Source organism: Centropristis striata, chromosome 7 (assembly GCF_030273125.1).
Source record: "Centropristis striata isolate RG_2023a ecotype Rhode Island chromosome 7, C.striata_1.0, whole genome shotgun sequence".
In the NCBI taxonomy this organism is placed as follows: Eukaryota; Metazoa; Chordata; class Actinopteri; order Perciformes; family Serranidae; genus Centropristis; species Centropristis striata.
In genome coordinates, this window is record NC_081523.1 from 30,957,641 (window position 1) to 30,983,001 (window position 25,361).

Genomic DNA, 25,361 nt, shown 5'->3' on the forward strand with positions numbered 1-25,361 from the left:
GAAATATTCCCTCTGGTGATGGTGACTCACTGAACTACATTAAACTTAGACTCAAGTGTTTTCACCTTGAATACTTTTTGATATATGTAATGAATACAGATGATACTCTTAAACAGCTTGTGTATGTTGTTAACGCAGAAAAGTTTAAAATGACATTCCCGGTACGTCATTTATTAGTTGAGTTGTATGTGAGGGATGTTCCAGAGGGGACCTGTTTCCTTATGAAAAACAGCCGGAAGTAGTTGGTGTTCCTGCCATCGCGCTGAGCGTGTTACTACCTGGTTACTGCGCTCACTGAGCGTTGTAGGTCTTCTGACTACGCGGCTTCTGGAGGAAGAGCTTCAGCTCGTAGTGTTTGTAATGCGTTTTGGCATTTATATTTTCAACTTTTTCCAGCTCCCTTCGTCGATAACGCTGGGATCAGGATTTACTAAACCTTCTTCGTGAGTTTGTATGTCGCTGGGGGCTGTCTAGCACCAGGGAATATAACGTTTACTACTGCTTCAAAGTTGCAGGTAAGAGGAACGAGCATTAGCTAAATTCAATATATATATTGTATATGTATCCAGTCTAACACTGGTTTAAGGCAAAGATTGGAACAGTCTACATTATAAACCACTCATACTGTAGCAGACAGCTTAAAGTAGGTGACTTCTCACTAATATTCACAAATATGCGGATGATTTTGCCAATATGTAGTTGTTTTTAAAGACAGCAAAAGTATCATAGGCTTCAATATTGCGTCTAATGTTTGTGTTACATGTATCAAAGACAATTTTCAGTGCTGTATTTATACCATCAATAAGTATTTACTGTAATATTTCTTATTTACCATCCATTTTATAACTTTAGAACATATAATTTTTTGGTCTGTCTGATATTGACGGGGAGCATATTTCAATTTTACCCATTTTGTAATGGTGTTTAATGCAACGTGGAGATATCACTCAGCTCCACTAATGTTGAGTCATTAGCATACATAACTACATCAGCATTCTTGGTAAATCATTTATAAAATAAAATGAAAGTGGACCCAAGCAGCTCCCATGTTGAACACCGCAAGATTATTATTATTTAGTGCCCTGGTCTGTAAGTAGGCTGTGCTTTTGTAAGTAGTACATTTCTACTCATGCAATTTAACATTTGCTTAAAAATTATCTTACTAAGCACAGGGAGTGTACTAGTAGGTTTACAGTTGGAGCTAGTGAAGCCTGGTTTTCAATCTTTGGGTAAATGGTTGATTTTAGATTATTTCCCAAGAAGCGGACAGGTCTCACCGTCCTGTCCGGAGTGGCTATTGAAATATGACATATCTGTTTGGAAAGCAGAATAGTTGCAATTTAAAAAATACAGGTTCATACTAGTTCAGTGTCAATACTCGCGATATCTTTTTGTATCACTGTACTTAAATGTGTTACTGAACCCAGAATACTATTTCCAGCACCATATTTATTCCTATCCCTTCTATATATTATTCTACCACCAGCTCTTCATCAAAAGTAGTGTCCAGGAGTGTTTTGACAGTGATAAAACTATTGAATATTGTATGACGAGCTGATTCTGGTAATCTCATAAACCTTATTCCTGACGCTGCATATATTTGAGTGAGCTAATACAAAAACCTTATTTGGCAAAGACTAATTTATTAGGACGCATTATAAAAGCAATAATCAAAACACATACAGCAAAACACATTAAGAATAAAATAATTAAGAATGGTCTTCTATAAAAACACGTTTGAAACCATGAAGCGTTTTAAGATGATGATTGAGTTTGTCCACTCCTGGGCATTATTGTTCTTCAGGCTGGTTCTATCCCTCTTTCTAGGGCAGCTTTAACATGGTCAACAGTTCTTTCAACCTTAGTTTAACAGCCTCTGAGACATCTTCATTTATATGTGTGTCCTTTAAATTTTTGGCAGAGGAAAGGATACTCTAGCAAAGCTTAACAACAATTTTCCTTGGCCTTCCTCCCTTCTGGTACTGGCAAATTCTCTGAGTGGGCTAAATATCCATATTTTTGCTATCTAGTCCAAGGTTACTTGCATGTTTCAAACCCTTTCCTCTGATTCGCTCCACTTCTCCACTTTGTTGTCTGCAACCCCATCAATCAAATGTTCTTCTGTCCGCGCTGATTTTCAGTATTGACTGGTTGTAAAAACATTCAACTTTTTTAGTTCATTATGTGGTTCTCAAGTGACCTTATATTTGTTGCAATCTCCTTGTACCCTGTTTTCATCTCTTCAAACTTAGACTGAGTGAATTCCAAAATGCTCTTAAGCTCCTGTACATCTCTAATAACACCATCCAGTCTTTTATCAGTATCAAGTTTTCCTGCTGCTGAAGTAACGTCTCTTTGTAATCTTCTCTCTGCTGCTCCAACAACCAGGAGAGCACACTCATAGTAACCACTGAGTCATCCTCACAGGTGTGTGCTTTAGCTTGTTTAGCATGACATGTGTTTCCAGGATGTACCAGGAAATAATACATGTTGGAGATGTGATATCCAGCCAGGCCTGTATGTCTGAGGCCTAGTAGACCATATAAAAGATAAGGGGTGCCGAATAAAGAAATGAAAGGAAGAAGAAACTACAATCTGTGATGAAAAAAACAATTCAATATGACCATGAAGCAGTCATTTTCACACTGACTAATACAACCAGAGATATTTAAAGAATAGCTACCTGAGTGCAGATGGCATGTTTTGAAAAATTATAAAGTGGTTTGACAGGCTGAGTAGATTCATACTGTGGTGAATTTCATGTAAGGTTTGACTTGGTGCAGATGGAGGAAGTCAGTGAGGCCTGCAGCCTGGATGATGACATGGCGGATGGAGACCTGGGTGATGGGACGGAGGTCAGAACAGCACCAAGCTCCTCAAGGAAGAAGAGCCAAAGTTGTGTTGGTCTCACAGAGACGCCGCTGTCCAGAACAGAGCTGTTCAGGCACAGCAGCCAGGCAGGAGAGGCAGCCTGGATCCCTGGACTGAAGACTACAGAGCCTCAACAGAGAGCCCACTGGAAGCTGCCACACTCTGGTAAGAATGTTTGTGAACTGACCTTTTTACTGTAACAAAGCAGCTAAACAGGATTCAAGTGGCAAGATATGACTGATACCATCAAATGATCTCATTTCACCTTTTACTGAAATAGCAGACATTACTTCATCTGCCATTTCACATAAATCAAAACATACATTTGTTGATTAAAAAAACAAAACAATTCAGCAATTTGTGTTTTGGTCTTAAACCTGGATATGATTTTATTGTGCTCTACAAGAAAACAAGTCTGTAAACTCACTCTAGTGCAAATGGGACAATCAGTTTAGTAAACTGGAATTTTGAAAAAATATTTGGGTTAATGAAGACATAGCTGGGTTGTTCTGAGCAATTACATCCTCATTTTTAAACTTATTTTTCATACGAACTCATAACGAGGATTTCTCTCCAGGTGTCATTACACCCAGTTCCTGTCTCCTGCATTATCTTTTCTTTCAATAACTGTGAGCAGTGCCAACTTTTCAGATGGTTTCCCATGACATTTTTACAGTGTTCTGTAGTCATATTGTCGGTGTGCCTGTTGATCTGTTATGGCAGAAAGTTTTGGACTGCATTCAGAAAGTCTCCCTAGCATTAACAAAGTCAATTCAATGCAACAGCCTCAGCACTTAAAAAGTGTACTTTTGTCATAAGCGACAATGTAGTTATCTTAATGAAGAATTAAGTACATGTCTTAACCATTTTTATACTGTCATATTGCTTGGTTGGGATAATGTCATATATTGCTATCAAGATGTAATTTAGTGTTTACAGGGATTTTGAAAGTCTTTTTGCCCAGTAGTGAAACTGTAATGCTCTGATTGTAATGGCTAAATTGTAAATACATTGAATACATAAATTAGTTTAGCAAGAAAGCAAGTGCAACAATTAGATGCATGAGTACACTTTCTGTGAATCAGCAGGCTCCCTGGTTGACCTTTCCAAAGACGAGCTGAAAGACAGACTACAGGAAGCAACTGGGGTAAGAAGAGTGAAGAAAAAAAAGAAACTAGAACTGATAGAACTTTGTCCACAAACTGTAACTGATGGTTCTGCTGTGTTGACAGGTGATAGACGTGTTATGTTGTGAGCTGGAGGTGGCACGTCGTTACCTTGAAGGCAAATATGAAGCTCTGAAGATCTTACAGGGGAAGGTAGACCAACACACACATACTGAGTACTGAAGTACATCACTGTTGTTGTCACTGTAGTTCAGGTGGAATTTCGAGAGCACCCACAAAGCAGATGAAGCAAGTATCCAACAAAAAGGCTTAGCTAGAAGTTAAAGAAGGTGCTTCTCAATCTTTTTAAAACAATGTCCTCCCTTTCAACCTTTAAAACTGTTCCCTCCATCTCACCCCATGTTTCCTGAAGGTAAAGAAAAAGCCCCCCAACAACACTGCTAAGTGGAATAGGAAACAATGAAGTCCTGTCAGAAATAATTATAATAATTATTATGAAAAAATAAGAACTTTGACCTTTTCCCAATTGTGGTCCCAAGTTGCACCGCCCTTAATGATAAGGCTGGTGATGTTAATGTTTTTCTTACTACTAACAGATTTAGTGAAAAGACCAAGAATGACTTTCAATGAGTGTTAAAAGGCCGCTATGTGCATGCACCTCTCACAAGTTCCCCTTTGGGTTCACCTTGGTAATATGCAGTCTGGAGCAGAGTGGACTGGAGGAGTTCAGATCGTTATGTGTGCGTCATTGCCGAAATGCCACACACACACCTATAAACAAACTGTGTACTCTGGCTGGCTAAGCTGTGCTGTGTAAACCCTTTTTCGACAATTAAAATCTTCAAACTCATTGGATGGCTACTGTGTCTTTTAGCTGACACACCAGGCAGACATACATGCATTACCTACAGCCCAACCAGTGTCCTACCTAAGTCACCTACTAAATAATGAGACTGAAGATTTTGTGTTGCTGAGCGCTTTACTTTCTTGCAGGAGATTTTAATATTTAATTCAACAAAAAAATGTGGCATGTTGCAAAAAGTGCTCTGTCTGATCGGAAGCCATGGCCATCTCACAGTACTATCTGACTCTTCTGTCTGTGACTGTCAGCATTCTGCTTTCTGCTGAAGGCCTGAATATATAGTTTAAAAAAAATATCATTTAAAAAGGTAATTTCCTAAAAGAGCTGGTCTCTGTAGTGTTTAACTCAAACAGTAAAACAGTGTGATGATGGTGATGAAGGAACATGTCATTGATGTGGAGCTCTGAGGCACAGAGGACCAACATACAGTGCTGAACAAATTAATCAGACCACCTGTCATAAAAACGATAAAAACATAAATATTTTAGAAATCTTTCAAAAGTTTGTTGAAAACTAAAATTTTATTGCTATTCATTTGGAAAATAACAAACTGAATACACCTTTTTATAGCCAGATTTGAGCCGACTCACTGGGCTTCTCTGAGAAGTCAGAAATGAATCAAGCACTAAAACTAATCCTTCTGTTCAGGAATGCAATTAAATAACTATAATTTGACATCTTCATCAAGAATGAACAATGTGCTTTACTGTTTTTTGTTTGTTTGTTTTTTTTTACATTTTTTTGTTAAACAGTTAATTAGAAAATTCATGGATAATAATTATATTTTAGCATTAAAAATATCATTTCTTTTAAAAAGCTTCTACATACTGGTGTATTACCCATTACAGAAACATAAAAATGATTTTGTTAATTACTAATGCTGTTAATTTAGGACAGCTGTGGCATAAATTGGTGGTCTGATATGTTTGTTAAGCACTGTATATCAGGCTAACTGTCCTGGAGCTTTGAATGATACTGTACAACATAATCAGCCTTCACACAGAGGCTTCATCAGCAGATGGAGTTGCCCAGTTGTCATGAAAATGTTGATGTGCAAATACAATTTTTCCTGATAAGTTTTAAGGAGTTGGTAAATGGTAAATGGACCTGCACTTGTATAGCGCTTTTCTAGTCGCTTTGCGACCACTCAAATCGCTTTACACTACAGACTGCGCTCATTCACCCTTTCACACATACATTCATACTGGTGGCAGAGGCTACCCTACACGGTGCCACCTGCCACCATTGGGATTCATTCACACACCGATGAACACAGCACATCGGGAGCAATTTGGGGTTCAGTATCTTGTCCAAGGATACTTCGACATGTAGGTTGTTGTTAAATATATACAGTATAATTATCATATATTTTTATGATTTTGTCATTCTTGTGAACCTTGTGGCAATCTTATCTTATCTTATCTTATCTTAGTTTAGCTTATCTTATCTTATCTTATCTTATCTTATCTTATCTTATCTTATCTTAGCTTAGCTTAGCTTAGCTTAGCTTAGCTTAGTTTAGCTTTGCTTAGCTTAGCTTTGTTTAGTTTGTTTAGGTTGTCTTGTCTTGCTAGTATCATATCTTGACTACTTTGAGTACTGTACAGGAATATAAAATGGAGACTTTAGGTTAGATTAGTTTATGAACGATCTTTCACCTCAGGAACAATTGGGGGTTTATCAGTTTGACATTTCAAATAATATGTCTTCCAATTCTTGATAGAGTTTATAAAAATAGTTGCCTGTGGACAGTTCTACACACCTGCCAGTCTGACATCTGATGTGAAGTTTTGGAGCAGTTGTCTTTAGTCAGAGAGAAGGAAGTTAGGTATTAAACCTGCAGAGACTTGACTTTGTTCAGCAGATAAATAAAAACTGCTCTTCTTCACACAGGCCATTCTTGACAAAGCCACGAGTCACACTAAAAGTCTGCTGCAGAAAGCTGAGGCGAGGGGTAAAGATCTGGAGAAGGTAAGCGTAAGCATGCTGCTCAAATAAAGGCTTGGTCTGTTTGCTCTAACATTCTGTAGCAGGTTTCTACTCAACAAACTACCTGCTGTTTATCAAAGACAAAGGGAAACACCAGCAGTGGTGCAATAAAGAGAAATGTATCTGTTTACAGTTACACTGTGGCTGATTTTAACAGGTGAGAGGTGCTTTCAAAACAGCATGTCCACAAAGTTAATGCTTTCCATGATAATTTTCTTAAAAAGAGAAAAGGATCAAGAATGATGCATGCAAAAGAATTCAGCACTATGCGAAACCTGTTTCATGAAAACCACATTTCTACATAACATGTAAGGCCTTCGTAATTTGGTCCATTCACAACTGAATGAGCTTGATTTGATGTCTGGACCTTTGCATTTATAACAAGTGGGTTAGTTGTGTCTGAAAGTCCACTGTTCATTTACTCACTCTTCTCTAAACATCTAACACAAATTGAGATTCGAGACACTTATGAATCATTTTCACATGTATAAAATGTATGTAGTGTGATGCAGGTTACTTCTTTTACTTTTACGACATATAAAGTATACATTCCACACTCCAAGTGGAGGACAGTAATTGTACTTCACAATAAAGTAAACAGAAAGTGCCTTAAGCTCCTGACACTCAAACACACCAATTCTAAAGTTTCTGATATTTCCATTACATAGACCAAAAGGAAAGTACTGACATAATTGTGTCAATTAATTAATTAGGTATGTAGTGGATGCACCTGGATTTCTTGCAGGATTTACATGATTATGATCCAAGCAGTTCTGCTGACGCACCCTTATTTTATTGTCATTTGTATCCTCTCCAGTTTCTCTCTTTCTTCCTTTTCATTCTTCTTCCTTTTGCTGCTCAAAATGCACTTTCTGCACACTTCTCCATAAATTCATATTAACCATCCTCTGGTCTTCCCATGTCTTTGTGAAGCTCTATATGATCACAACTGCCTTTCGTGTCAAATGTAGTGTGACCAAAGCCCAGGTGATGCAGAATGAACATCTCATACCCATTCCTCACTTTGGCCTCCTGGCAGTTGTGCTGACGGACCTTCCTGTATCTCTTATTTGTCCTGCTGCTTGCAGCTTTAAAAAAAAATACATTAGTCATGATCTGTTGCTTCCATCTCTTGAAGGAGGTGAATAGTTTGCAATGGGAACTCAGCTTCAGTCAGGTCCAGATGAAGAAGTCTCAGCAATCCTGGGAGCAGAAATACACCAGGTCAGATTTATTCTACATACACTGTGTCTGTGGTGTTTTCACTGGTTTGTAATGTAACTTTGTTGTCGTAATCAGAATTCTGAGTGAGAACAAGACTTTGACTGACAACCTGGAGCGAAGAGAGAGTGAGATCCAGCAGCTCCGGGCAGAAAATTCAGGTAAATTCTGAATAATGTAGACTCATTTTGAGGTGACCCAGACATGTCTCCTCAGATTATCTCCATCTGTAAAGTCAACTGTAACTTTGTGTGGAGACACCAAACCTCATGCAACACCCAACCCTCAGTGTGTGACTCCAACTCACCAACAGTTATAACAGCCATCTCAGTAACTGACTTAACATCTTCACCCATCTTCTTTATCAGCAGATGGAATTGATTTAGTAGTCTTCACAAGTATAATGTGTGTGTTTGCAGCTCGTAGTCAGCAGTGCTTGGAGCTTCTGTCCATGTTGAGTGTGAAGGAGCAGAGAGTTTACCAAGGAACCAAACCTCAGTACAGCCCAGAGAGAGACGCCAGTGTTCTGGAGGTGAGAGAGCATCAATCAACATTTCACATAGAGAGAGAAGAGTTTAGACAAAGTTCAGTTATGTCACACACTGCGTAATACCTAAACCATTTACAATATGTTTAACTCAAAATCCCTGTTAGCATCATGTTTAGCTGAATAGTTTTACATGATGAAAACTTGATGCACTGTTTGTGTAATCTTGTCAAATGACATAATGTTCTTTATTTTGACTCAGGGGCTGGAATAATCTGCCAGTTAAAAACACTCTTCTCTCAGCTCCCCTACATGGCATTTTTGAAAATACATGAGAAAATACTATGGTTGATAAATTCATAGATTACTGGCTCAGTTCAGAAGGCTTAGTTTAATGTGCTCACATATGCTCACTATGTGATAGTGGACTGTGACTGTGTGTGTTTGTGTGTGTTATTTTTTGAATATGTAAAGGAAAACAGAACATATTAGGTCCTGACCGATAGGCTGGTCTGACTCTGGAAATCAGTGGAGATGCGCTGTTGTGCCTTGTCAAAAAAATGCACTGCGTCTCTCTTATCTCTATACTGAAGATGATACAGCGATTTTGCGATACTCAATACATTGCAAGATAGTAATCTATGATAAATCACGATATCTGTGTAATGAAATAGGCTCTAAAAAGGCACAAAGTAGATATGATGCAATTTTTTCATGTCCACGTATCCTATAATTCTAATGTAAAAAAAAACTGCAAAACTTCCGAACTGCCAAAAAGCAGAACAGTTGTTGTTAAAGGAAGATAAGGTCATTTGATGAGCACCTCCACAAGTCATGAATAGCGACTCTGGCAAGTCAAATTGGCAGGCAGATCCTTTTAGAGCTTCTGCATGTTTTAATAAAAATAATACAGATATTTGCCAGCAGTGTATTGATAATGTATCTCAAAAGTAAGTGATGTGATATTTTGTTCCACCGCTATTGTGCATGTATTAGTTTTTAGTATTTTGACTATACAATTAATATTTAGGAATAGCTGCCATGTAAGCTCAATATAGGCTAGATGTAAATGGACATTTTCAGCTGTTTTAAAAATGTCAGATTTAAAACTGGCATTGTAAGGTCTGTCTTTCACTGAAGTATGATGATTTCTAAGTAATGTGCAGTTGTACCCAGGAGCTAAGTTAATACTGGCCTTTATTCTGTCTGTGTTTTCAGCTGGCAGTTTTGGGGGCCTGCCGGTGTCCTGGTGCCTCTGAAGCTTGTCCATGCAGTCGGACCGCTGCTGCCAGCAGAAAGCAGCTCGTCCACCTACAACAGGAGGTAAATCATACATATATTCTTTAACCAGTCCAAAAGAGCACATGTCACTCCGTTACTCATCTCTCTGCACTGGCTCCCAGTCGCAGCCCGCATCAAATTTACATCCCTGTCTCTTGCCTACAAAACAGCAGCTGGCACAGCTCCTGCCTACCTGAGCTCCTTTATATTCAGGTCCACAAATCCTCCCACTCACTACGATCTTCCAGTGAAAAGCATTTGGCTCCTCCCCAGATACACGGTCCTAAGTCTCAAACTAGGCTTTTCTCCTCTGTAGTTCCCCGGTGGTGGAACAAACTTCTTCTCAATCCCTCTCCCCAACTGTTAACTGAACACCTTCACACATTATCTACACAGATGAGGAAAAAAGCAGCTTATATATATATATATATATATATATATATATATATGTGTGTGTGTGTATATATATATATATATATGTATGTATATATATATATATATATATATATATATATATTCTGTGGAGATATATATATATATATAGCAATAATACAATACAGTGACATAGACGGACAGGGAGTGAATATTAAATATTAAACAACGACAATGGTACGCCTGTGTATATATATATATATATATATATATATATATATATGTTGGAATTTGAGTATATATATCACCCTGAGAATATATATTAAAAGTCTGAGAATATTTATCACCCTGAGAATATATATTAAAAGTCTGAGAATATATATAGAAACCTGAGAATATATATTCAAAGTCTGAGAATATATATAGAAACCTGAGAGTATATATTAAAAGTCTGAGAATATATATTTAAACCTGAGAATATATTTTAAAAGTCTGAGAATATATATTTAAACCTGAGAATATATATTTTAACCTGAGAATATATATTAAAAGTCTGAGAATATATATTTAAACCTGAGAATATATATTAAAAGTCTGAGAATATATATAGAAACCTGAGAATATTTTTAGAAACCTGAGAATATATATCTCAAACTATATATAACAATCTCCTGATCGGCATGTATAAAATACTTAGTAGGCCTTGAGATGGCTGTGAAAGTGTGTGCGTGTGTTTTCCAGCTGGATGCTCAGCGTTTGAGGAGAGAGGAGGCGTTGATGGTTGCAGATGCTTTTCGTATTGCCTTTGAACAGCAGCTGAGGAAACGGAATGAGCACTTCCTGCTGCTGGCTGAAGCCAACCTTCTAAAGCCCAGTCACTGCAAGGCTGAAGGTGAGCATGCTGTCAGCACAATATGCTACATTAGATCAAAATCACACGCTTACTACTTACTAATACTTAACTGTTAGTTTGTTTAATAGTCACTGATTTTCTCATGAAGCAAGAAATAATCCTTGTTTTCAGTTCATCACATCACAAACAAAAACTGTCTTTTCCATCCAGGTGCTAACAGGAGTCCTTTAATCAACGTGAGCCAGAGGTTAAGAGGATTACTGCCTTCCAAGATGCCAGATGATCTATTAGAGACTCTCTACAGACTGCTGGACTTGGTTAGTATCTACTCAAACATCTACAGGCCTGTTTTCTAGAGATGACAGCTCAGAGATTGTATGAAAGGAAGGTATGAAAGTCCTTATGTTTTATTGCTGTGGTCGATCCTCTGCAGTGCAATTTAATTGTGTCAACACAGAATCTCCAGAAAAGTTTCTAACCATTCTGATCACAGGGAGAAAAGTCTATCATCATAGAGAGGGGTGGGCTTGTTAACACACGGTTGGGTGGACAGGACAGGCAGTTTTTTCAGCTGCTGAAATGAATAAATGAAAATAGAGCACTCCAAGGAGAGGATCAAAGCCTGCTAATTCAACAGGACTTTTGTTTGCAGCATGAGCACTTTTGGAAAAAAAGAGACTTTTTTTAAAAGACTAAGCCAATAGAATACAGTATTTTCAAATCTAACTGCTTAAAAATTTAAATAATGTATTTTGATATTTGGGTGGGTTGGCATGACGAGATGTGAGACGACCAAATTATCTACTACGCTCTAGATTAATAGGTGAGTTTAATTACGATGTTTTAAATTTTTTTAGAAGGTTATTAACTTAACCAATAAGAACCCAGACCCAGTTATCCTTAAAGGAAAATTATGGGGGATATACAACAGAACAAGTGGACCACATAGAACACATTTATGATGTTTTTTCAAAAGATCTGTGATGTGACATAAACGTTATATTGGCCGTTTATGGTATTTGTTTATGATATTTCTTATTTTAAAATAAAAATAAAAACTGGACACATTTACTGTTTACAGAAACACAAATTTGCCTTTTTCTTTGCATCTCCACAACATTTATCAAAAGTGTGACATTAATAGTGCTGTTTAACAATAAATTATTATTTATAACCATTTGCCTTTTTGTTTGCATCTCCATAACATGTATCAAAATTGTGACTGTAATTTGTTCAGGAAATATGGTCAGAACAAGTTAAATGCAATACAGGACACCCTATTAATGGATTAGAATTGTTAAATGGGTTTAAACTTAATAACAAAAAATAATATTTTTGAAATTAGCTCCTTTTTTAGATTTCTGTTTCCAGTCACACCCATATTTTGGAGAATTCACTTCTTGTCAAAGTCACATGACTGTCACACGACCACCATAGTAGGTGTTGAGTATGTGTTGCTAAGGGATTTAATGAGTTAAGGTGAACATAAAGCTGAATATGGGAGATTCTAGAAGGTTTAAAGTGTTACACGGGCGTCACCATGGGTTCTTATGGGTTAATGTTAATGATCTAAAAAATGAGAAAAAATGGACCCAAATAAATCCTTTGAAGTGTTTAATGGAACATTAGCGGGAATTTGATCCTCCAGCCTGTATGGATAGGTAATGCTGAGCGCCATGGTGCACCAAAATAAGGGGTGACGAGGGACAAAACATACTGACAATCAGCTTGAAACAAAACTCTAATTCTCTGTGGCATAGATTCAACAAGGTGCTGGAAACATTCCTCAGAGATTTTTATCCATATTGACATGATAGCATCGCACAGTTGCTGCAGATGTGTCGGCTGCACATCCATGATGCTAATCTCCCGTTCCACCCCATCCCAAAGATGCTCTATTGGATTGGGATCTTGTGACTGTGGAAGCCTTAGGAGTACAGTGAACTCATTGTCATGTTCATGTTGTTTGTGATGACTTAAGCTTTGTGACATGTCCCGTTAACGTGCTGGAAGTAGCCATCAGAAGATGGTACACTGTTGTCATGAAGGGATGGACATGGTCAGCAACAATACTCAGGGAGGATGTGGCTTTTAAAACCATGCTCAACTGGTACTAAAAGGCCCAAAATGTGCCAAGAAAATATCCCCCACATCATCACGCTACCAACAGCTTGAACTCTGATACAAGGCAGGATGGATCCATGTCTAAATGTCGCAGCAGAAATCAGAGAGACCAGGCAGCGCTTTTCCAATCTTCTATTGTCCAATTTTGCTGAGCCCGTTGCTGTTGTAGCCCATCTGCTTCAAGGTTGGACGTGTTGTGCGTTCAGAGATGTTCTTCTGCAGACCTTGGTTGTAACAAGTGGTTATTTGAGTTACTGTTGCCTTTCTACCATCTCCAGCCAGTCTGGCCATTCTCCTCTCACCTCTGGCACCAACAAGGCATCAAGGCTCACTGGATATTTTCTCTTTTTCGGACCATTCTCTGTAAACCCTAGAGATGGTTGTTACATTAGCAGTTTGTGAAATAGACCAACAACCAAAGTCACTTAAATCACCTTTCTTTTCCATTCTGATGCTCACTTTGAACTTCAGCAGCTCGTCTTCACCCTGTCTACATGTCAAATGCATTGAGTTGCTGCCATGGGATTTGCTGATTAGATATTTGAGTTAGAATAGAATAGAATAGAATAGAATAGAATAGAATAGAATAGAATATATCTTTATTGTCTGTTCAACAGAGCAGAAATTTGTCTTTCGACACGGCTATAAAATTCATGCAAAACACACAACAATTACATGAAGTGAGATAAAACAACAACACTTCAGTAAAAACACAACATCAATAAAAAGAATGACGTGAGGTACAGTGTTACCGGCCACTATTTAGTATAGCGACTGCAGATGGTAGAAATGACTTTTTATAAATGTTTTTATGGGCCAGTGGGGTTCTGTATCTTCTGCCTGATGGCAGCAGAGAGAAGGAGTGATGCAGAGGGTGAGTGACGTCATCAGTGATGAGGGTTGCTTTCATCCGCTGAGATCGTCTGTATAGTTCACAGAGGGGGGTCTGAGGGGTTTGGGTGATCTTACTGGCCTGGTTTACTATTCTGGTGAGTTTTGTTTTGTGTTTGAGGGCAAGGAAGTTAAACCAGGAAGAGATATTGTAAGTGAGGATAGATTCAATGAGTGAAGTGTACACCAAAGATAAAATGTCCTTGTTGATATTAAAAGATCTCAGCTTTCTGAGGAGTTAACGAGCAGTTGAGGTGTACATAATGTTGTGGCTGGTGAGTGTATACAATATTGAGGCGATGGAGTGAAGAAAGTTTAAAACTTTTCTTGTTGTAAGCCTCTTCCAATGTTTTTTGCTGGTATGCAAAGGAATCATGGAAATAAAGCATGAGTACGAGGAAGAAAATTAAATTGAAAAAGAATATACATTATGAAAAAAGAGCATTAAAGGTTGTCTGTCTCTATGTGTCTACCCTGTGATACTCCAGCCCCCATGGCCAGTGTTCGGATAAGTGGTTAAGGATAATCAGTGAATAATAACATTTAAAAAAACTGGAAAAATATGTATCATTAGCATGTAAGTCATATTTCAGTAACATGTTCATTGTTTATTTGTTTGTGATCTTAAACATTTTTTCTGCCTTACTTTCAAAGATGAACACTGAACTAAAGCACCTTTTTGGACTAACCATTGGAGGAGTTAAAGCTCCCAAAAGGTCATCATGTTAGGAGTCATGGTTATGAAGACATTTCCTTAGTTATTGATTCTTTGTTTCCTGCTGTAGCTGAATGACAAGGAGGAGGCCTTGGCCCACCAGAGGAAGGTGAGCATCATGTTGGCCCACAGTGCAGAGGAGCTGCAGAGACAGTTGCATCTGGATTCACATTGCCAGCAAGCAGGCCCATCAGAGAGCCAGAGCCAGCGTCAGCAAACATCTGATACATCAGAGTCTAATGTACAAGTTTCATCAGAGTCCAACATCCCAGCACAGCATCAACTAGAGCTGCCAGATCCCCAGCTTCAGCCTGGACAACCACCTGAGCCCAGGACTGAACCCCAAGAACTGTCAGAACCTGCACAGTCCAACATCCAGCCTCTGTCTAACAACAAGAGCCACACGCCAGAAATCCAAGAGTCCTGATCCACCCACAGGATCTACCGGACTCCATGCCTCAAACTCAGACACAGCAGTTGGGTTTCATTTGAAAAGCATGTAGGAAGACATTGATGTAGCATGTGTGATGTCACCCAGGGGCTGTATCTGAAGGACTGGTATGAAAGCGTATGATTTGGCCTGACAACTCACTGTCCCAGCAGCTACTAGAGTCAAAACACACAAATGTGTCCCTCAAAGAGGAAGGCTGTTAGAGCTGAGGTGCAGATAACAGATTGCCTGTGGCCAACACATTTTTACTACTACATTAAAATATGGAAAACCATATGAAGTTATGCATGTCCATTATCAGTTTCCCAAGCCTTGTGAAGAACTTCTAGGTGTTATTATTATATAAATGGCTTAATTTTATATAATAAAATTAAGCCATTTCCTGTTTAATCCTTAAACTCGAAAAACATGTTTTGCTAGAATAATTTAGATAATAACTGTCAGCAGTGTCCAGGGTTTTTTCACTTTTGAAAATCAGAAACAACAACCTGTGACAGTTTGACTAGTCATTGATCTCCTTCTCGCCTTATCTATCTTTCACCAAACACACAAGCGTTGTGGTTTCTCCTTAATGTGGCCTCCACAGACTGACATTTCCTCTGAATCTTAACTACTTTTACTGAAACAATCATAGAGGAATTACACAATGCTGGACATGTTGTGACTCCCTTGTTTTCAGACAGTCTATATGCACATGTTGTGTTATACCATTTTAATTATTTTTCTGACAGACTTATCAGCCTGTATTTTTTTAATGCATGTATTTTTTACTGGAAACATTTTTTAAAAAAAGTTATACCGTCTGTGTTCTGAAATGCAGATACAGATTCTAGAAGTCTTTAAATGGCACATCAGGGAAAAGGCAAATCCTTTTATGCATTTTTATGATATTTTCATATCCAAGTTGTTGTGTAACTTATTGGACAAAAGCAGATTTTACAAACAGCTTCAAGATGTATACAATCCTGCCATTCGGATTTTAAACAGCAAACTGAACTCACCAGTATGTTGCAGAGAAACTATATATGTTCAGTTTGAATGATTTCAATAAATGTGTAAATATTAAGCATCTCTATTAATGCCTACTTAACCAAACCTTAACTTGAGAAACACAAAGCAGCTCTGGTTTGGCATTTCACTGGATTCATAAATTGAATGATATGTACAGTTGAAACCATAGATTGAAACCAGAAGTTTACATACACTATATAAAAATGGTAAATGGACCTGCACTTATATAGCGCTTTGCTAGTCGCTTTGCGACCACTCAAAGCGCTTTACACTACAGACTGCGCTCATTCACCCTTTCACACACACATTCATACTGGTGGCAGAGGCTACCCTAAACGGTCCCACCTGCCACCATTGGGAATTCATTCACACACCGATGAACACAGCATCGGGAGCAATTTGGGATTCAGTATCTTGCTCAAGGATACTTCGGCATGTAGGCTGCGACAGTCAGGGATCGAACCACCAACCCTTCGGTTGGGGGCCAACCAACTCTACCAACTGAGCCACAGCCGCCCAAAAAGACACATATGCTTTTTTTCTCACTGTCTGACATGAAATCAGACAATCACTTTTCCTGTTTTAGGTCTGTTAGGATTACCAAAATTATTTCTATTTGCTAAATTCCAGAATAATGAGAGAAGGATTTTTAAAGAATTTTTTATTACTTTCTTCAAAGTCAGAAGTTTACATACACTAACATTATTATGGCTTGAAACAATTTGGGAAAGCCCAGATGATGCTGTCATGTCTTTGGAAGCTTCTGATAGGTTTATTGACAACATTAGAGTTAATTCGAGACACACCTGTGGATGTATTTTAAGGCACACCTGAAACACACTGCTTCTTTGTGTCAAGTCATGGGAAAGTCAAAAGAAATCAACCAAGATATCAGGAAGAGAATTGTGGACTTGCACAAGACTGGTTCATCCTTGAGTGCAATTTCCAGATGCCTGAAGGTGCCACATTCATCTGTTCAAATAATTATACCCAAGTATAAACACCATGGGAATGTCCAGCCATCATACTGCTCAGGAAGGAGACGGACTCTGTGTCCCAGAGATGAACGTGCTTTGGTCAAAATGTGTGTCATTATCCACAGTGAAATGAGTACTGTACCGACATGGGCTGAAATGCCACTCTGCCATGAAGAAGCCATTGCTCTAAAAGAAACATAAAACAGCCAGATAACAGTTTTGTCAGACCACAGGACATGTCTCCAAAAATTAAGGTCTTTGTCCCTGTGTGCATTTGAAACTGTTATCTGGCTGTTTTATGTTTCTTTTGGAGTAATGGCTTCTTCCTGGCAGAGTGGCCTTTCAGCCCATGTCTCAGGACTCGTTTCACTGTGGACAATGACACACTCTTACCAGCTTCAGCCAGCATCTTCACAAGGTCTTTTGCTTTTGTTCTTGGGTTGATATGCACATTTTGACCAAAGCACGTTCATCTCTGGGACACAGAGTCCGTCTCCTTCCTGAGCGGTATGATGGCTGGACATTCCCATGGTGTTTATACTTGGGTATAACTATTTGAACAGATGAATGTGGCACCTTCAGGCATCTGGAAATTGCACCCAAGGATGAACCAGACTTGTGCAAGTCCACAATTGTCTTCCTGATATCTTGGTTGATTTCTTTTGACTTTCCCATGACTTGACACAAAGAAGCAGTGTGTTTCAGGTGTGCCTTAAAATACATCCACAGGTGTGTCTCCAATTAACTCAAATGTTGTCAATAAACCTATCAGAAGCTTCCAAAGACATGACAGCATCATCTGGGCTTTCCAAAATTGTTTCAAGGCATAATAATGTTAGTGTATGTAAACTTCTGACTTTGAAGAAAGTATAAAAAAATTGTCTAAAAAATCCTTCTCTCATTATTCTGGAATTTAGCAAATAGAAATAATTTTGGTAATCCTAATGGACCTAAAACAGGAAAAGTGATTGTCTGATTTCATGTCAGACAGTGAGGAAAAAAAGCATATGTGTCTTTTTATATAGTGTATGTAAACTTCTGGTTTCAACTGTATGAGGATCATGAGATAATCTCTTGTAGTCATGAGGATCCTTTATAACATTACTGTAACTATTTCAGGTTCTTCATGAACTACAAGAGTAACTTTTCATACTGAAAGCATAATCATCCAGTCGGTGAAAACAAAACTCAAAAGCAACTTAATAACATAAGCATCAGTCATCAAATTGAATAACAAGTGATATATATATATATATATATATATATATATATATATATATATATATATATATATACAGACAGGGAGTGATTATTAAATATTAAACAACGACAATGATGGTACCCCTGTGTGTGTGTATATATATATATATATATATATATGTCCAGCCATCATACCGCTCAGGAAGGAGACAGGCTCTTATATATATATATATATATATATATATATATATATATATATATATATATATATATATATATATATATATATAAATAAAGTATTGCTGATACTTACATTGTTATTAATACTGATGCATCAATTCGTAGGAAGCTTTTTACTATTGTAACCAGTATATTGGGCAGTCTGTGGCCTTGTAACCGGAAGGTTGGCAGTTGGAATTCCATGGGTGAAAAAAATAAAAATTAAATAAATAAATACATACATATATATATATATATATATAAATATAATGCTATGGTATAGAACTGGATATGGTATAGAATGGGAACACTTAAATTGCAAGTTCCTCAAAAATGCTGCAAACATTTTTAAATGATAGTACAAGGACTTCGTATTTAAGGAAAACCCAATCCTAAAATATTCTGAATCAGATTTTAAAACTTCATGTCAACAACAAAATTCATAAATCATTGCTTAAAATATTTAAATATTCTACCTGCATGCAGAGGCATGGATGGTTTTTAAGACATTAGGCCCCTAGGAGCAGATGTGTAAAGGGCCCTATCTCTAGCACCAAAGCCTCCTTCAGTATTGTGTCCATGCTTAAGATGAAAAGGTCACCAAAGGTCAGTGAGAAAACATGTTTTTCATGTTTGTCATTTGGGTGAACATTAGTATCACTGAACCATAAAATGGTTCAGTTGAATGACAGCATGCTGTACAGGAAATGACCAGCTGGAGGCAGTGTTTGTCAACACATATCCCATTCTGAATCAGAATAACCATTCATGACTGATCTATTCTTGTAGCTGTGTGTGGTAAGTTTGGCTTCTAGCATCAATAGAATTACAACTCACAGAGTTCATTCCAGGCTCAGATTAACACTGATATATTATATATCAATATATAGACCGTTATATATGTGTCTACAATCAGTTCTTTTCTGACTAACAGATACAAGTCTGGTCTGAGGCTTATTATGGGGCTCTGTGTCTCTGCAGAGTGCAGGGAGATGTAGTTATAGGAGGAAGATAACAGGATATAACAGCAAGGTGCAGGGCTGCAACGGTATGAGATTTTCAGGGTATGATAACTGTTTTAGGAAGAATCACAATATAAGGTATTACACAATTACTATTATTTGTTTTATTATTTTTTTACAATGACCCCTACATGAGGGTTTTTTTGGTTAAACAAACGCTTTATCATAATCAAAATATTTTTTGGAATCTAAGCATTTGTAAGTCTCCATTTTGAAAATAAATATAATCAATTTAAAAATATTTAAAGCTGTAGATAATTTCCCCCCTTTTGATCACAAGATTAACCACGTTAAACACCAATTAGGCCAGTATGAACTCGGAGTTTTATCCTACAACAAATCAGCTAACTTTACTCCAGTCTTTGTCACAACTGCACAGACGCTGGTTCCAAATGACATCACCAGTGTGATGATCAGACAGCGTATCAGGGATATTTTGGCTTCACTGTTGTACAGTGGGAGGAAGTGGAGTGCTGTTGTCCATTCTTTATACAGTCTATAGTTCCAACAATTTATGTCTGCCATTATCTCAAGATCACAAGTTATTATCTCTAATATTCATGTTTTTTAAAACATCATTTTAACACTGTGAAAACATGATTCAGATATTATTGCAGATATATGCTGCTGACCTAGAGCTTTTTGTTTTTGTTCGTTGGTTAGTTTTTGCTTATTATTATAATATCTTAATCATGTCATCACAGTTATGGAAGCTCTAAATTGTCATAGCCCAAACATTTCTGCTGTTATCATGACAAAACAGTCTTTTGTTATCCCAGTATAATGAGATACATGTAATTAACTAATTATCACAAGAAAACAAAAGTTTACTTCCTGTTATAACTCATCATGTTTTGGGTCAAATGCATACAAACAGCCCAGGTCAGCTGACAGTGATGGTCTCTGTGAAGTTAACGGGTCCGGTTTTCAAATAGTGTATTAACAACAGTATACAGAAAAATATGGAAATATGACTAAATTTTTTATTTTCATTGTATCAATTTAAAGATGTTCAAAAGTAAAAGGCCCACATGTTTACCTTGAAATAACTCGGCTACATTTCTAAATACTTGAGGTGCGATAAAAACAATTGCGTCACTCTATAATTCCTACAATGACTTACATATTTCAGTTCTACATACATACTGAAATTAATTCAGACATGAAAAGAAATGTAGAATTTCTTGCCATGGAATTATTGGACTTTTCTGAAATCTTTTCACTTCTACAGTATACATGCTTTCTCTCATCATAACTACTTATTTATGTTGCTATCTCGAGATAGCAAAGTTCATTTTCCCATGACAGTGAGTTACTTATCTTGTTATCTTGCCATAACAAAAGGCTGTTTTCTTGAGATAACAGAGGAAACTAAAGTGTTTTGGGCCATGACTGTTTAGGGCTTCCATAACATCATTCAGATATTGTAGTTATAAACAAAAACAAACAAACAAATCAGAACAAAAGCACTAGGTTAGAAGCAAATACATGCAATAATATCTGGATCATGTCTTTACATAGGTAAAGTAATGTTAAAAAACTTCAATATTTATTTTACACCACTAACGGATGGACAACTTCAGTATGCTCTATTTAACCTTGATTTAATCTAAAAAAAAATAATTGAGGGAAAGCTGAAGCAACAGTTACAACAAATCATAAAAACACAATGAAGTAATTGCACTTGTCTTAAGACATCTCAGGTTGTTCATTAATTGAAAACATTTTCAGAATGTACTTACACCTTTTTACAGATTGGCCCTTTATGTTGCTCCTGAACTAAAATGAGTTTGATATGCGAGACAGTTAAAAGCATTGAAAAGAACCCGAGGCTGTTATTGGAGACAAATCAGTTTCAACAGCTCTCAGGTACTTATAAGCAGTCCTGTGAAATTCAAAAGGAGACTTGGAGCTTGTCCTTTTCCCATTTTCTCTCAGCTCGTCCACATGTGCATTTGAGGGGGCAGGTAGTTCAGTTTCATTTAACCACAGCTCTGAAACTGGTTTAGTGTGTTAAGTCCTAAATGGAGCAACAGAGTCCAAGATATCAGTGCAAGTGGAGTCAAAAAGGGTAGTAAGCTTCTCATCACTGAGATCACAGCAGCCTTTTAGGGAATAAAGCATAGAGTGTTTAAAAGCAGTAGAAAACAGCAATATAGTTAAAGGGTTAATCACACTCTTCCATGGCATGCAGGAGCACAAGTTGAAGTGGAAATAAAAAAGTGCCAGTACTTTTCTTTTGGGGTGTAAGTGTAGAGGTTTTCGCCAATTTATGGTATTATTTAGCCTATGATAAGGAAAAGACAAAATTCTAGTACCACTCACGTCGCATGGATCCCCCACGCATGTTTTTACACTTCAAGTTTTTGTTGTGCTGTTTTATAGTGTTTTCTGACTTAGACAGCTGTTATATCACACAGATATCCTGCTGTATATATAATTATATATATATATATGTATATATGTGTTTTGAACTTATTAATCACATCTTCGTTTATTGATCAACGCTCCCATTCTGTTAGTATTCCTGCTTCACTACACACAGATTCTCCTCACTCACTACAGTGGGCGGGGAATTCAAATCAATCAATCAATATATACAAACATTGTTGATTTCTTCCCATGAAAATTATTCAGGAAATTAGTAAACTTCATTACATTTCTGCTGTCAGCCAGCCTGGTGAAGGCGTTCAGGCAGCTGCTGTCCACTTACCTCCGATCTGCTGACAGACAGCCACTGGCCTCAACCATGGTGAGTGAGGGGAAGCTCATGGACCGTGAGCCTTGAGTAATCAATTAACATGTGCTTAATAAGTTCATTTGTGTGATTTAAACAGCTCACTAGTAGGAGTGCAATGGTACGGCCCATACCTCGGTTTTTGGGCCATGTTTTTTAGTACGGTTTCGGTACATGTTTAACTTTTTCTCTGCAAAAATGATCTCTTTATTTTGCTTGTCAGCAAAAACTTCATATCGCAGTAAACAAATTCCAGTATCACTGGTGTACTGAATAACATAACTTTCCACAGGATAGAGAGTCACGTCATTACGTCACTGTATATGTCTATATATGTCTCCGCCCTCCGCAGTCGGCAAGTAAATAACAACAACGGCAGACTACATGGGCTCTTTACAAGTGTTGCTCCTGGCTTTGTAAGCCTACATTGCCATCCAAACAAAACATGTACAACACCTCTGTGCTGCTCACCTTAATTTCTATGGACGTCGATTACATTGTTAGTAACACTGAACTTGAGATGTTAACGTTGGACTTTGTTGTAAGCTAACGCTAGCCCGCTAGCCTGTATCAATCACATTGCAGTTAAACAAATCAAATGAATGAATGATACACATTTTAGTACTGAGTTGGTCTTGTTGGTCACGATAATTGCTTCGGGTCTCTCCTGGGTTTGGGAGCAGAACAAGCCCAAAACAGCGACTGCACTTTTGGAACAAGCCCAAAAAAATGCAACTCGCAACTGCAAATACTTACAAGCAACTTTTCAAAATAAGAAACCCAAAGCAGCTTATAATAACCTGTCAACTATGGCTCCACTTTGAACCAGGCTTCAGTTCCAGAGGTTGGACCAAGTCATTGTTTTGCAAGTCACAATAAAGTCTCAAGTCTTTGCCCTCAAGTCCCGAGTAGAGAAGAGAAGACCGACAAGTCTCAAGTCAAGTCCCAAGTCCTACAGTTCCTAGTCCTTTCGATTCCTAGCTTAAATCGCCCTCAACATCCCCAGGGGCCATATTAATGTGTGTTATCTAATGTCAGTGCATGTAACGTTAGGCTGCTCTCGTTTCCTTAGTCCAGAGGAAAATACTTCGGTAACGGACATGGGGCGTCTCTTATATGCAACAGCAGCTTGTTGCTATGACAGGGAATATATTTCAGATCTGAGTTTACCTGTGTCAGTAACATCGCACATGGACGGGAGACACCTGCAATTTAGGTTAGGTTAATTAATTACTTTATTAATCCCACAATAGGTAAATTCAAACTCTGCCTTTAACCCATCCTTTTTTACACACAAGTGAACACACCATGCAAGAAGCAGTGGGTAGCTTCATTTCGGTGCACCCGGGGAGCTGCCTGGGGGGTTAGGTCACTTCATTCCTTGACTGAATCCTGGGATTCGAACTGGCGACCCTCTGGTTATAAGCCTGATTCCTAACCTTTAGGTCATGCACTGCCCAAAGTAATGAGTTTCCGCCCGGGGTCGAACCGGGGACCTTTCGCGTGTGAGGCGAATGTGATAACCGCTACACTACAGAAACGGATTTAGCCGTGCATGACAATCTGGTAGAGGTGGCCCTGTATGGTGTGCACCATGTGTACCATGTATGTATGTGTGTGTGTGTGTGTGTGTGTGTGTGTGTGTGTGCGTGTGTGTGTGTGTGTGACCAGCAGGTGCTGCACTATGTGACCTGGTACTCTCTGTGTGTTGCAGTGCACAGGCCTAAAAAAGAGGTCTCTCCCACCTGCAAGTGTAACAGGTGCATTCGTAGAGAGCACCAGGTCACATAGTGAAGAAGAAGATGTAAGGGATCTATAGGCACCATGTGCAGCATCAGGATATCTTGTCGAAATAATGCTGCAAAGTTGAGCTTTTTTATGTTTCATTCATAAACATTGAGAGCAGTGAAGCTTGATGTTTTTGAAAGTGAGATTAAATGCTGCAGTGGTTGTCATCCATACATGTTTGATATCAGAGCTGGTTCAGACCTCCATGGGGCCCTAGGCTGATAAGGGGCCCTCCTAACTGAAACCCAAAATGATGATGCCTGCTGTGCACGTGTGGTTGTGTGAATAGTGGCTGAGGCTGCCTGTTCTCCCCATGTCTGTACTTGACAATGGTGGCTGTACTGTACCTGTGCTGCTTGTACTGCCTAAGGAGGCTGCATCTGACTCAACTGAGCCGGTTGAAGGTGTATATGGCTCATCTGTGCCTGCACTGGATGATGAAGCTGGCTCATCTGTGCCTGTCCTATATGAAGCTGGCTCTGTCCCTCCACTGGCTGACTGGCTGGAGTCTGTGCTGCTTGTGAGAAACTTAAGCATAGCACCTGTAAAATATAGATAAGGCTACTATTTATTCAGCTCCATCAAATTGGCTGCACTTGTTATACTTCAAATGTAGGTGATTTAGATTATTAAGCCTATTTAGCACCATTGCCATAATATTTGACAACATTCATTTATTCACTAAGATATCTGCATCTATTTGCCTGTGTGCTATCCAAGCAGACAAAATTCAATATTAGTCAATATTTATCCATTGCTTTCCAATTTGTATAAGTGCAGTTGTAACTACACTACAACTAAAATTATAGAAGCCAGCAAGACGCACACGGAGACCCAGGGCTCACCGCCCTGTTAATGTAGGGCAGGCCCTCAGTACAACTACATGCATTTGAGCATGAAATCTTAAAAATGCAGTGTAAAAATGCACTACATTACTTCTTGCAATTAATGATGGTCTGCTGTTCTTGCACTGAAAAAAAAGAAAAGAAATCACAGTAAGTTATTTTTGATTTTCTTCAAACCTTTTGTATTTCTATTTATACTTTTATACATGCATTTGAGCATGAAATATGTTAATTACTGTACTGTAAACATATTTCAAATTTGAATTTCATCATATCTGATTAAGTGCAGGGTCCTATATGTGGCCCTGTGGTAGTGTC

The 25,361-nt window shown here is 38.0% G+C and overlaps 1 protein-coding gene and 1 non-coding gene across 5 annotated transcripts; one reads left to right on the plus strand and one right to left on the minus strand.

Annotated features, from left to right (window-relative positions):
• The first annotated feature begins 285 nt into the window (after positions 1 to 285).
• Positions 286 to 16,304, plus strand: ccdc125 (coiled-coil domain containing 125). 4 transcript variants are annotated; one of them, XM_059337340.1, is made up of 12 exons: positions 286 to 515; positions 2,768 to 3,036; positions 3,957 to 4,018; positions 4,104 to 4,190; positions 6,754 to 6,831; positions 7,988 to 8,073; positions 8,149 to 8,231; positions 8,490 to 8,602; positions 9,776 to 9,880; positions 10,952 to 11,102; positions 11,274 to 11,380; positions 14,864 to 16,304. In XM_059337340.1, the coding sequence occupies exons 2-12, from the start codon at positions 2,784 to 2,786 to the stop codon at positions 15,218 to 15,220; spliced, it is 1,482 nt and encodes a 493-aa protein (XP_059193323.1). In that variant the 5' UTR covers positions 286 to 515; positions 2,768 to 2,783; the 3' UTR covers positions 15,221 to 16,304. The 4 variants fall into 4 exon arrangements, with proteins under 4 accessions (XP_059193323.1, XP_059193322.1, XP_059193324.1 ...); XM_059337339.1 differs by having other exon boundaries at positions 2,784 to 3,036; XM_059337341.1 differs by having other exon boundaries at positions 2,784 to 3,036; positions 3,960 to 4,018.
• Positions 16,305 to 23,878: 7,574 nt separating this feature from the next.
• Positions 23,879 to 23,951, minus strand: trnav-cac (transfer RNA valine (anticodon CAC)). Its single transcript has one exon. It is a non-coding gene; the product is annotated as a tRNA-Val (tRNA).
• Between the last annotated feature and the right edge of the window lie 1,410 nt (positions 23,952 to 25,361).